The sequence below is a fragment of the Tamandua tetradactyla genome, chromosome 15 (assembly GCF_023851605.1).
Source record: "Tamandua tetradactyla isolate mTamTet1 chromosome 15, mTamTet1.pri, whole genome shotgun sequence".
NCBI classification, from domain to species: Eukaryota; Metazoa; Chordata; class Mammalia; order Pilosa; family Myrmecophagidae; genus Tamandua; species Tamandua tetradactyla.
This window is the reverse complement of record NC_135341.1, coordinates 59777626-59791385: the sequence shown is the minus strand read 5'-3', so window position 1 is coordinate 59791385 and position 13760 is coordinate 59777626. Positions and strand designations below refer to the sequence as shown.

The following is a 13760-nucleotide window of genomic DNA, read 5'->3' as shown; positions in this document are numbered from 1 at the left end:
AAACTGTTCAGTCTGAATGAAGAAAACAGAGCCTTCATTTCCAAAATAATTAAAAAATTCAAAAAATGAAGAAAACAGAGCCTGAGGAACCTAAGGGATACCATCAAGAGTAGCAATGTAGGCATTGTGGGAGTCCCACAAGGAGAAGAAATAGAGTAAGGGGCAGAGAGAACATAAGAATAAACAAAAGGCTGAAAACTTTCCAAATGTAATGAAAGACATAAATATATGTATCAAAGATGCTCCAGGAACTCCAAACAATAAACTCAAATAGATCCACACCATGACACATTATAATCAAACTATTGAATGTCAAAGATTCTGAATGTGAAACATGGAATTCTGAAAGCTACAGGAGAAAAGCAGTATGTCGAGTACAAGGGCCCTGGATAAGGTTAAGTGATCATTTCTCACTGGAAACCATAGAGGCAAGAAGACAGTGGGAGGAAAATTTAAGGGACAGAAAGCAAAAAATATTGTCAGCCAAAAATTCTGTATCTGGCAAAACTATTTCAAAAACAATGGCTATAGTGACCCAAGTGTCCATAACAAATGAATGCATAAACAAAATATGGCACACATATATACAATGGGATATTATTCATCCATCAGAAAGGATGAATTATGAGATGTGCTGCTACATAGATGAACCTTGAAAACTATGCTTAGTGAAATAAGAAAGACACATAAAGACAAATATTGTATGATATCACTTACAAGAAATGACTTTGAAATAGGAAATTTCAGAGATAGAAATCAAGGAATGGGAGGAGGGAGAAAGAATGAATGTTTGTACATTTTTTTAATTAAATAAAAATAAATGATATAGAAATTGAGACATCCCCATATAAAAGCTAAGGGAGATTTTTACCACTAGACTCACACTATAAGAAATACTAAAGGGAATTCTGCAGGTTGAAAGGAAAGGACATTAGACAATAGATTAAAGTGGCGTGAAGAAATAAAGATCTCTGCTTAAGGTGACAACATGGCTAAATATAAATGTCTGTACTGTTGTATTTTGGTTTTTAATACCTCTTTTTAATTCATACAGGATCTAAAATCTACATCATAAAAGGAATGCTAATTCAATGGTTTTAGACTTGGTTTATAAATATACAATTTGTGACAAGAACTATATAAAAATGGGGAGATGAAGGGATATAGAAATATAATTTTGGTAAGCTACTGAAATTAAGTTGCTTTCAGACAAAACAATATTCTTACAGATTTAGGATATTAAATTTAAGCTCCATGGTACCACAGTGAAAATATCAGAGAATATGTAAACTCACAGAGACAGAAAGTAGTTTACAGAATAACAGATATTGGGGAGCAGGGACAATGGAGAGTTAATGCAGAAGGGGTATAGGATTTCAGTTTGGAGTGATAGGAAAGTTCAAGTAATGGATAGTGGTGAGGGTCCTGCAACATTGTGAATGTAATTAACCCCACTGAGCAGTATGCATGGGACTCGTTGAGATGGGAGCACTTATGTTATTTATATATTTCCACAATTTTTAAAAAAGTGCCTAATGAGACAATGACAATTAAATGCAATGCATGATCCTGGATGGGATCTAGTAATGTAGGAGGGAAGGCTCAAATGGACATTATTAGGACATATGAAGAAATTGGAATATAGACTGTATGCTTTATATCAATGTTAAATCTTGAACCCAATAACTGCACTTAAGGTGGCTACATAAGCAAATATCATTGTTCTTAGGATATATATATATTGAAGTATTAAATGTTCAAGGAGCCTGATATATACAACCTACTCTCAAAGGATCTGAAGATGAATGGATGGATAGATGGATGGATGGATGGATGGGTGGGTGGATGAACAGATGATAGATATAAATAGAAAGATAAAATGATGGAGTGATATGGCAAATATGGGCAAGGTATAAAACTGATAGATCTAGGTATTTGAGGGGTTAAAGTATGTTAGGGTTCTCTGTGTATGATTTTATTATTTTTGCAGCTGTCCTGTAAGTTTGTGTTATTTCAAAATAAGTTTTAAAAAGTAAAGGAATATACACCATATTTATAGTATCGTTATTCACAATAGCCAAATGGTGGACACTACCCAAGTGCCCATCAAAAGAGGAATGGCTGAACAAAATGTGGTTATACAAACAATGGAAAATTATAAAAATATAAACAAATGGAATTCTGATACATGCTACAATATGGATAAACTTTGAAGAATCATGTTGAGTGAAATAAGCCAGGCACAAAAGGGCAAATATTGTATGATTTCACTTATTCAAAATACTTAGGATAAACAAATTCACAGTTTACAGATAGATTACAGGTTATAAGCGCCTGGGGAGTTATGAACACAGGGTTTCTATTTGGAGGGATAAAAAGTTTTGTAATGGATAGTGGTGATGGTGGCACTGCAGTGTGAATATAATTAATGCTACTGAATAGTATACTTAAAAATGGTTAAAATAGGAAATTTTATATTGTATATATGTTATTAAAATAAAAATTTAAAAAAGGAAAAGAATTGAAAAAGGTATATCAGGACCAGCTAATCAAAAAGGTTATGGCTCTCTTAATTGCTATGTCAATAATGGACCAAGTAGGTTTTAAGGCCATCAGTGTTATTAGGGATCAATTGCATCATTACATAATAATTGCAAAAATTTATTGGTAAAATGTAGCAAATCTGAGCATGTGTACTTATAATTACATAACTTCAAAAAAAAAAAAAAAGAACCAAGAGCAGAAAAATGATTAAAAGGATAAAACGGACATTTCCAAAATTGTTAGGGAAAATTTCAACATAGCCTCCTAAATAATTGATAGATCCATTATTTTTTGTGGATTTTGTATAAAGTTTGGCATAAATGGCTAACTGTAGTTACTTGCACCCAACAAATAGAGAATACACACATATAACATTTATAAGTTGTAAATGGGGCCACAAAACAAATCAGGCAAATACCAAAATAATCAGCAGTACACAGCTCACACTCTCTGACCAAAGTCCAATTACATTAAAAAAATCAGTAACAAAAAAATAACCCTTAACACCCATATCTTCTAAAGTAAAAATAAGTAACTCATGCCAAATATTTGCAACTAAATACCAAAAGAGAAGTGTATAGCTTTAAATGTATGTATTAGAAAAGGCTGTAAATGAATTAAATAAGAATCAATTCAGATGAGGAAAAAAAAAAGAGCCACAAAGAAAGTAGAAGGAAGGAGTATAGAAAAGTGAAGCGATTAATTAGAATTCCAGAAAATAAATGAGGAAACTCAAACCAAACACTAATTCATTAAAAAAAAGTAAAGTTCTGACAAGATAAATGAAGAGAGAAAACAAAGACGGCATAAACAATATTAAGAGTGAAAAAAGAGAAACATACTGAGAAATAAAAGAAACATATTAAAATTCATACATTTATGGCAATATCAGAAAATTCCTCTCTTAGCCAAACCTTTTAGAAGAGAGGACATTGTTTATTTCATTTTATGAGATAATTATAATGTTGGTATCAAAACTAGATAAAGGCTAAAGGGGAAATGAAATTAATAGGGCAATCTCATCTATAAGCATATATATGAAAAATCATAAATAAGTATAAACTGAATATAGCTATGTATTTTAAAGAAAAACTCACAGCACATGACTAAGGAGAGTTGATCCACAATGTAAGTATTGTTTATCATTAATATGTTATGCCAATTAACATATTTAAAAAGAAAAATCTTATGTTCATCTGAATATATTCAGAAAAACATTCAGAAAAACACCATGGTATGATTAACAACAAAAAAATCCTCTTAGTAAACTTACTATTGAAGGAAAACTTCTTTTGTAACCTTTTAATGGTATCGACAAAAAACCAAGCATACAATATTAGATTTAGTAGTGAAACATTAGAAGCATTCTCTTTAAAACTAGAAAAGATGCTAGTCTCACGATTCGTATTCTATACTTTATCTGCCCTACCAGCATAATAAAACAAGATTTAAGAATTGGAAATAAAAAACAAAAAGGAACATAGCTGTAACAACACATATACACCTGAGGAAGGTACAGCAAATGTGAAGTGAATACCCAGCAAAGCTAAATGACTTGCCCAAGGGAGTACAACACAATGAGTGGCAGAGCCAGGTTCTGGCTCTGAAGACTGGACTCAGCCATTCCTGTTCTACTGTCTACTAACCTAGAGAGAAGAGAAAAATTCCATTCTCCTCAGTTGCAATCTATATTGCAGTCTTGCTGCTTAAAAATTTCCAGGCCTGTTAAAGAATTAACTGAATGAAAAAAAAATCTAGATATCAACAAAATTTTATAGTTTTTTCTGCTAGGGTTGGGTCTTCCTGTTTTTAGATTTTTCCAATTTTACAGTATGAGAAACAAATGCCGCAATGAATATTTGTGGTCTGTTTATGAATAGGTTGGTTACTTTTAAGTTTATTTCCTTTGGATACATTCCTATGAGGGGAATTCATAGGTCAAAAATTTTGAATATTTTATTGCTATTGAAATATATTGGCACATTTCTTCTGAAAACAATTTGCTGTGGTCCTGGTAAGTTTGATACACACATACTGAGTTTCTAAATATATGATGAACTCATGAATTAAGGACTACTTTAAATGGTGATTACATGTATTAGGGTTCTATTAACATATTTTTTAAGAGATGGGTTTCATAGTGCAAAAGAAGCTGCTAATTGTATTTTTGTTACATTGTTTTATTAGCGTACACATAACTGTTATTGAAGTTGGATGTTGGTGGCTTAATCCTACAATTTTTTTCTAATTTTTTATGTTTTACATTTTCACAATAAATAAAACTCTGATAAAACATTTTTGTTCAAATCACTTAAGTAATAGTGCAAGAAGGGCATATCTATATAAGTGAAAGTTTTCTTTAATTTTTTAAAATAAATTTCAAATTTTCATATGGTGAAATATTTTGCTGCTTTTGATTTTCCTGGGAATTAGAAAAGGAAAGGGATCATCAGCATGCTGTATATACCAAGAGTTAGTAAAGCCTAGTAGGTGATATCACCAAATTTGAAGCCAAACTGTCTGCATTTAACTCCCAAGTCTACCATGTCCTATCTTTGAGACTGTGAACAGATTACCTCTCTTTAGCTTCAGTTTTCTCTATAAAAACAGACATAGTAAGCTTGTTGGGAGGACTATATGCACTGTGCACATAAAGCACTTAGAATAATATCTGGTACATGGATGGCATTCAATAAGACTTAGCTGTTTATAATGGCAAAAATATATTGGACATTTACCACATGTGTGCCATCTAATAGGAATTATAGGTAACCTCTACCCTTCTTCTACTCCATCATATTTTTATTTTTAATTTTGGACCATTTTATGCCTTGAGTGACTGATGGGGCTATTTTGTTCCCTTGTTGGTGAGTGAGTAGAAACATAACATGTTCAGCATGTATAATTTTTATAGAATAGAGGGTGTGGATCTGTAATCTTTTATCTTGAGTCTGTAATCTTTTATTTTCTTATTTATTTTCCAGATTAAATGCATTTATGGAAAAAGGAAAATTGGAGGGTGCAATAATTGTAGACTATTGTAATACGGCAATGGATTCCTCGATGGAAAACAACATGTATGTAAACAAAGTTTGGGTCCAATGTGAGAATGAAAGTTGTTTGAAATGGAGATTGTTGTCAAGTGGGGATGCAGCTACAGTTGATCACCATGAACCATGGTACTGCTTCATGAACACTGATACAAGATATAATAGATGCTCTATTTCTGAAGAAGACTTTCCTGAAGAGTCTCAGCTTCATCAAAGTGGATTTAAGATTGTCTACTCACAGCTCCCTCTTGGAAGCCTGGTTTTGGTAAAATTACAAAACTGGCCAAGGTAAGGTTTTTGTTGTTGTATAATAAATGAATAAGGTTTGATCTTGCTAAGTTTATGAATTCTATTAATTTTTTCAAGGAATCAACTGTTGATTTGTTGATTTTCTCTATTTTTCGCTTGATTTCTGTTTATTGACTTTATGACCTCATTATACTTTCCCCTATTTCTTTGTATTTAATTTATACCTTTTTTCTGGTTTCTTAAATTGGAATCTTAATTCACTGAATTTAAATATTTCTCCCCAATACAAGCAATTAAGGCCCTAAATTTCTCTCAAAGCATTACTTTAGCTACATTCCCACAAAGTTTTGATATGTTGTATTTTATTGTCATTCAGCTTTAAATATTTCCTCATTTTCTTTGTGATTTCATCTTTGAAATGGGTTATTTAGAAGTATATTTTTAAATTACCAAATATTTAGGGATTTAAAAAAAATCGTGTGGTTATTGAGTTCTAAATAAAATCTATTGAAGTCAGCTCCACTGATTCTTATTTTATGACCCAGTGTGTCCTATTTTGTGAATGTTTCACATGCAGGTGAAAAGAATGTGTAGTTTGCAATTTTTTGCACAGATGTTTAAATAATTTTTTCTTTTTCTCTTTATTTCTGTACTTTTACTATTATATATCTCAGTGTTTCCCAATCTGGATTGATTTTCTGAAGTATGCAGTGGGCACTTTGAGTGTATAGTTTCAAGTCTTTTTAATTTCAGTTAAGTTTTCTTAAATTGTATGTATTATATTTATTCTGTTCCATTGTCTTGATTTTCTTATTTGGGTCTCCTATATTACTTTTGGTGGATCTTCTTTGTTCATCATTTTTTCCTTCTTTTAGAGTCTTTTTATATTTGTTTTGTATATAAAATCCAGAATGTTTAGGTGCATTTAGAGGGAAGAACAGAGGAAAGTGTGCTTACTTCATCCTTTCTGGAAACAGCAGTTGCAAAAGAAATTTTTTTTTAAGTTTTTTTCTAATTCATAGCCCTAAAACCCCATCCTCTGTTGTTTTCACAAAGTATCAAAAATATGGACATGTATTTTCTGAGATTACCTGGCTGTTTTCCTCCCTCATTTTTATGTGTGCCTTCCCTTTCCTTTGCTTTTACTGGACATGTTCGCCTCAATTTGAATTATACTCCCAGCAGTTTCTCATCAGTATGGGTTTTTGTCTTTGAAAGGGACTTTGTTGATTAGCTTTAAGTATTTGAATAGCAGACTGCTCCAACACCTTCAGATTTTATTGTGATTCCTTCTCACAGTTTTGACTGCTATTCTCAATTTGACCTACCACACTTTCCAGTGAGTATCTCTTGTCAATTTTGAAATTTTGAAAGGAGTATCTTGTTCTCCTTTCTCAAAGCCATCAGACCTTTAATTGCCTTCCCCTTCCCATCCTACTTCCTCTCACATGGATGCTAATAATATGTGGGTCTCTTAGCTGTCATTAGTTTGTACCAACCTGCTCCTATTTCTGTGTTCATGTGCATAGCTTGTCACTTAGTTTTGTTTTAAATGGTGCTTGGCAGATTTTGGTTATAGTTGTTCTATCTGTATTTATGGGGAAATTTCAAGAGATTCTAAGACTAAACCACCATTGTGGCTGTCTTCCCAGAAAAAATTACTATTTTACATTACATTCGAAGTCAGACAATTCCTCTATGTCACTTGAAGAACACTAAAATGTCCATTATTTGGACATTCAACAGTACTTTTCATCATTCATCTTTAAATCAGCATGCGATATTTTCTGTAAGTTAACATTTTAAATAATTTTTAAAAAATATTTTTTTAAATCTAATTTTTTTTAAGGAAACATCTCCATTTTATTTGTACTTTATAGAGTAATAATTTAAATTGAATACTCTGGGTCCAAGAGATAATTGGCTTAAAAAGAAATTAGTAGAATATACATTAGAAATGTAGCAGTTCATCTTACACATATAACTACAAAATGTTTCTTTCATGATCTGTGTTAAAAATACTGAAACTGTTTTACATTGGATGGAATAGTTACTACTTCTAATTTAATCTTGCTTGGCAGAAATCCCTTGTAGAAGGGCTGTGCCCCTCCAACGTTGTTCAAAGAGTTTAAACAAATGCAAAGATTATAGTTCAGTTGCTTTTAAAACATCTACTAACCAAGTTAAGGACCCACATGTTCCTCTTTCTCCTGTAAATTGGGAGGTTTCTACTGCAGCTGCCATTCATTCTTAATCATTTATCTTCTTGTTGAAGCCTTCTTTTTGGGTAGGCTCCTTCAGAAATGTAGATTTTAAAACTGGTTTAATAAGTAAACTCTACTCAAGTTCTATTCTTAAGCACAACCTACAAAGAGTCACCAAGCAGTAAAGAGGTATTTTTGGCATGAACCCTAATAATAATCAAATAGTCATCTTCATTTTTTGTTCTGAATCTTCACTCAACTGTCCATTATAACTTCCAGTTCTAAACATTAGCCTATTTTGGGTCCCAGAGAGTTTGACTCCCTCTTCCATGATCTAGGGCTGCTAGGAAGTCCCCCATCTTCCATTTCTGTATGTGAGAGAGGCCTCAGAGCCACAGGACTCTGCTCAATGTGCAGGGAGAAGCCTGGACACCCATTCCATCCTTCTACCCTACCATCCCTGGTGTGGTAGTTAGATTCAGTTGTCAGCTTGGCCAGGGGAAGGCACCTAGTTCTGTTGCTGTGGACATGAGCCAATGGTACGTGAACCTCATCTGTTGCTCATTATATCTGCAGTCGGCTAAGATGTGTGCCTGCTGTAATGAATGATGTTTGATTTAACTGGCTGGTACTTAAATGAGAGAGCTCAACATAGCACAGCCCAAGCGGTTCAGCATACCTCATCTCAGCACCCGCAGTTCAGCCCAGGCCTTTGGAAATGCAGAAAAAAATCGCCCCGGGGAAAGTTGTTGGAACCCAGAGGCCTGGAGAGAAGGCCAGCAGAGTTCACCATATGCCTTCCCCTGTAAGAAAGAACCTCAGCTGAAAGTTAGCTGCCTTTCTTCTGAAGAACTAATGAAATAAATCCCCTTTTATTAAAAGCCAATCCATCTCTGGAGTGTTGCATTCTGGCAGCTAGCAAACTAGAACACCTGGTAACAGTTGCAGTCTAGCCATCACTTCCTAGCAGCTAACTTTTGTGAACTGACAGCTTTTTGGAGTCCAATTTTTTTATGTTAAGAATATTTAGCATGAAATATTTTCATTTCATTTAGTTGACATTGTATTGTTAATTTATGATCTATGAACTTTTGGAGTTGGTTTTGGGGTAAATGCATTACTATTTTTATATTTTATAACTTTAGTATCTATTGATATTTTTTTAAAAGATCCAGAAAAATCCTCAAATCCAAGCAATTTAGGGATTTTGGATTTTTGTAATTTCAGATTCTTCTATTTGTATACTTTTTTGCACACTTTTTTATGCTTCCTTTAGGTTTAAAATTTTTTTAATTATCTAAATATCTTATCTAGTTCCTAAAAACATATAAATGAAGCAAAAATATTTTTGTGTCATTCTTTCTACTTCTCAATTGTACTAATTACTTTACATGTGTATGACACTTTACAATTTTTTGGAGCATGCATTCTTTCAAACTTAGTAACAACACAGGAACCAGAGTTGCAGTAAGGCCTGGTTAGCTGCTTGAGGCTTCTTTGCTAGTTGAAGACAGAACTAGAGCCTGTATCTCCTGATTCAAGCCTCATTACCTTTTCCATTCTACAGTATTACAAACTGAAATAGAACGTAACCATTATACAGACTTTTGAATGTTTGGATATATTAGATTGCACATTTTGGACACTGATCTGTAAAATTCTGCTAAGCATCCCTTAATCACAGCTTCCTAACATTACCTGCTGCTTTTCCTTCCTTTCTTCTCTGAATAGTGGGTCAGAGTCTAGAAGGATCAGTAAAATATTTAAAACTTATTTGCTGTATATGGTGTATTTTTACCATGGATAGAATATTAAACCCCATGAATTACCTAAAACATGGCATTTCAGTCCAACAATTTATATTGTTCTGTTTAAATACAAAATGATCATTTCCATTTCAGAGTTGTGAATAGTTTTTTAATTTAAAAACTCATTTTTTTTTGGGTGCATGGTCTGGGGATTGAACCTAGGTCTCCTACATGAAAGGTGAGCATTCTACCACTGAACCACCTATAAACCCAATTTTTGTGAGACATTAATACTAATTCTTTAAAAAATCGTGTACTTAATATGTGGGCTAAGTAAAAATAACCAGCTATAGTTAGGATATTTTGTCTGAAGGGAAAAATATAATATTATTGAGATAAATTCACTTATGCCCTTATTCAGTGTTATTACACTGAAAGCACACTATAATTCTACCTCTGATGTTGATGCAACAGCATACCTTATTGGTCAAATGTCTGATAAGAAAATCCTTTTGCAATTTTTGTAATTTTACTCTTTTAACGATGGTACAATTTAAACCTTTTCAAATCCATTTTATCATAGAGCTGAAGAAGACCTTCAAGAGTCCATGTAGTTCCTCCACCCACACACACAAATCGCATTCTTCCATACGCAAATACCTTCACATATATACACATACAAACTTTATATTATGTACCAGATACCTTGCCAGTGTTCACCAAGTAGTTGTTTAGCCTCATAACTTTATCACCAAGAAGGGACTCTTATTTTATAAGGTTGAATATTCCATTTCTAGACTCATTAATTCTTCTGAAGTCCTCTTTTTTTCTTGACTTGAATATAGCCTCACTATGGTTTTTCTTCCTTTAGTACTAGTCCGGCCTCTGAGCCATGGCTGTGGTCTAGCCTAGTAGAAAACACGTGAGCTTTAGCATCAGAAGGATCTCTTTTGAATCATGTGCATAATCTCTCTGAGACTCAGTTTTCTTCTCTGAATAAAGGAAATAGCAAATATCTACCTTATCAGGTTGATAATTAAAGTATCAAATGTGATAATTAAAACCTCAAAGAAGTACATGGGACACCAAAGCATTAAATTTGCCCCAGTAAAAGACAGTTATGTCAGTAAAGGATAGTTCCATTCTCTTTCAATTCTAGCCCATCCCAGATTTTTTTATGAAAACTTTTTAAATATCTGTCACATTCTTCCTTAGTTTCTTTTATCAGTTTTATCAATTTTCCTATCATTCACTGTAATTTTTAAAAATGTTTAGTAATATATTACTCAAAATTCTAATTTTCTGTCATGCTAAATTTGCTTTAATTTGCATCTATAATCAAGCATTTTTTAGTTGATTATGCATCTGTAAGTTTTTAGACTTCTTTCACATTTCCTTTTAAAACAATTTGATAGACCAAACAATGTGGATTTTCTTATTTCGAAGTTTTCAATATTTATTCTCTAATTTCTGTTTGAGCTTCGTGTGGAATATTGTCTCTGTTTTTGCTTATCAGTGGTGCCAATTGTACAGACTCTCTATTATAGGTATAAAAAAGGAAAACAAAACAGAAAATGGAAGAATAGAAAGGGATAAAGTAGAAAATGAGTATCCAAAGTGAAAAATGAAACATATCAAGGATTTGTTAGAGGTTTATTTCATGAAAGAATGTGTTGCTAAAGATTGATTTTTAATTAAGTATGAGTTTTATTTCCAGGCCTGAAGGTTTTTAGCAAGTTGATCACCTGCCAATGGTGCAGATATGGGGAGAAAGGGGACGATATAGAACAACTGAGCTGCATTTCTGCTTCTCCCACACTAGTTTTGTTCCACACTGTTATGTCAGCCTGAGCTGCCAGAACTCCTTTGGCATGCCTGGCTTAAGAAAAGCCACCTCTCTCCAATTCCCTCAGAAGCCCTTGCAGTGTGCTAACATTTTAGTAAATAATTATGCTAGTTGGTTACAGTGAATTCAACCTTGTAAGTCTGATCAATCTTTTTTTCTCTTGTCTGTCTTATCAGCAATGCCTAAATGCCTCTTACTAACCCTGGAGATCGTTCTTTTTCTTTCTTCTTATATCGTATGTGTATTTTAAATTTGTGACTATTTCAAGGAGTTCTTTAACTACAAAGTTTAAATGAATTCTACTTTTGCTTTTTCTTTTTTGGCATGGGCAGGCTCCGGGAAACGAACCTGAGTTTCCGGTTCAGCAGGTGAGAATTCTTGCCACTGAGCCACCACAGCACTGCCCGTGAATCCTACTTTTATAAGCAGAAAAAAAAAAGATTTCTACTTTTAAAAGATACAGACAAGTATGAATATGTTTGTTTTATGAAAATGTCATTAAAATTCAAAGAAGGAAATTTAATATGTGATTGTGAATATGTGTTGCTGTCTGCTTTTTAAAATATCAAAATAATTGAAAACATTTTCTTTTGAAAGCTGGCCAGGAATACTTTGCTCTGATCCTCTTAAAGGGAAATATGTGACCTATGACTTGGATGGGAACGTTGAGCAGTATCATGTAGAATTCCTGGGTGATCCCCATTCAAGATCATGGATAAATGCAACATTTGTTGGACATTATAGTATTACATTAAAGGTAGGTAGAGAATCATCAAAATTTATTCTTCTAGCACTTTTTATTCAAATCCTTAAAGATCAATAATTATTTGCTTCTAGATTTATGTAAATAAAATAATGAATACTATTCGTTTAAATTCAAATATTGGTTTTTTAAACCATTTTTTTCCAAAGGAAGTGTGGATATAAAAATAGCTTTGGGAGTTTTAAATGTTACTTTTCCAGTGGCAGTTTAGTATAAATCAACTGAAGATTTTACATAATTGCCTTTTGAAATAATTTTAAGATTATCATTTGCTAATTATTAAATTCTCTTGAGAATACTGTGAGTTGTGGTCCAAGCTCACGGGGAAAGTTAATTATGGAATGCAACAAGCTTTTCAGATTTCAGATGGAATATTTCATTAAACTAGCTCCTTCAGTATCTTTTTGACTCTTTTTAAACTTTAAATCCCACACTATAGTTAATGAATAGATTGCATTCTTGGGTTGATGAGATTAGGTGAACTGGATCTACTTCCTAGGGTTTGGTTTAATTGGTATAATTCACTTCAATTAGTTGCCTTTATTTTAAAATTGAAATTTTTCATCTAAAAACCATGCTTTCTTTAGAAAACCGATAAAAAGTAAATATTAGAAATGTGAATACCTCTGACTTTATTTGGATATTTTCTATTTTAGAGTGAGAAGTATATATACAAGTATACATATGCATGTATGTATATTCAAAACATGCATTTTTCTTACTTTTCTTTTTTTTTTTTTCACATGGGCAGGCACCGGGAATCGAACCCGGGTCTCCAGCATGGCAGGCGAGAACTCTGCCTGCTGAGCCATCATGGCCCACCCCAAAACATGTATTTTAATCCATGGTATAATTAAATCTGTGAAAATCTGATTTACTTTGAAAGTGCAATTTTAACCATATATTTGGCAGAGTATCTGTTTAAGTTGAAAACAGCTGGAAAGGGAGTCTGTTTTTGTATAAATATTTAAGTATGGAATAACTCTACATACCTTCGTTTCAGGGTAGTTGTGAGCCAGTAATGTAATTGTGAGGCACCCTCTCTTCACGAGTATTTTGGAAGTGCTCCTAGGCACTTCTGACAACCTTTGAACACCTTGTGTCCCTTCTCCTCAGTCCCTTTCCAAAGGAAGGGGAAATCTTCTACCTGCTCGTGAAGCAGAAATAGAAGCTTAGATATTTGCCAGTGGGGTAAAGAGCAGAGCATTTCTAACAAATAAGATGTAAGTGCAAGTACAAAAAGCAAGATGTTTAATTACCTTACAAGTATCACTGTCAGGATTTGAGTTCTGTCAGGCTTAACTCTTGTAGTCTGATTCCAGTGAGCATCCTATTAATCCTTGCGACAAAGGAATA

The 13760-nt window shown here is 33.0% G+C and overlaps 1 protein-coding gene across 4 annotated transcripts in view; it reads left to right on the top strand.

Moving 5' to 3' along the window:
* Positions 1-13760, top strand: part of ZCWPW2 (zinc finger CW-type and PWWP domain containing 2) — a 218258-nt gene that overhangs the window by 81275 nt on the left and 123223 nt on the right. For 3 of the 4 annotated variants that reach the window (XR_013162874.1, XR_013162875.1, XM_077129946.1), the window contains 3 exons: positions 5529-5882; positions 11974-12009; positions 12239-12398. Coding sequence is in view for 1 of the 4 variants with exons in the window: in XM_077129946.1 (XP_076986061.1) it covers positions 5542-5882; positions 11974-12009; positions 12239-12398 (537 nt within the window). In the remaining 3 variants the exon portion in view is untranslated. The remainder of the gene's footprint in view (positions 1-5528; positions 5883-11973; positions 12010-12238; positions 12399-13760) is intronic. The other variant, XR_013162876.1, reaches the window with a different exon arrangement.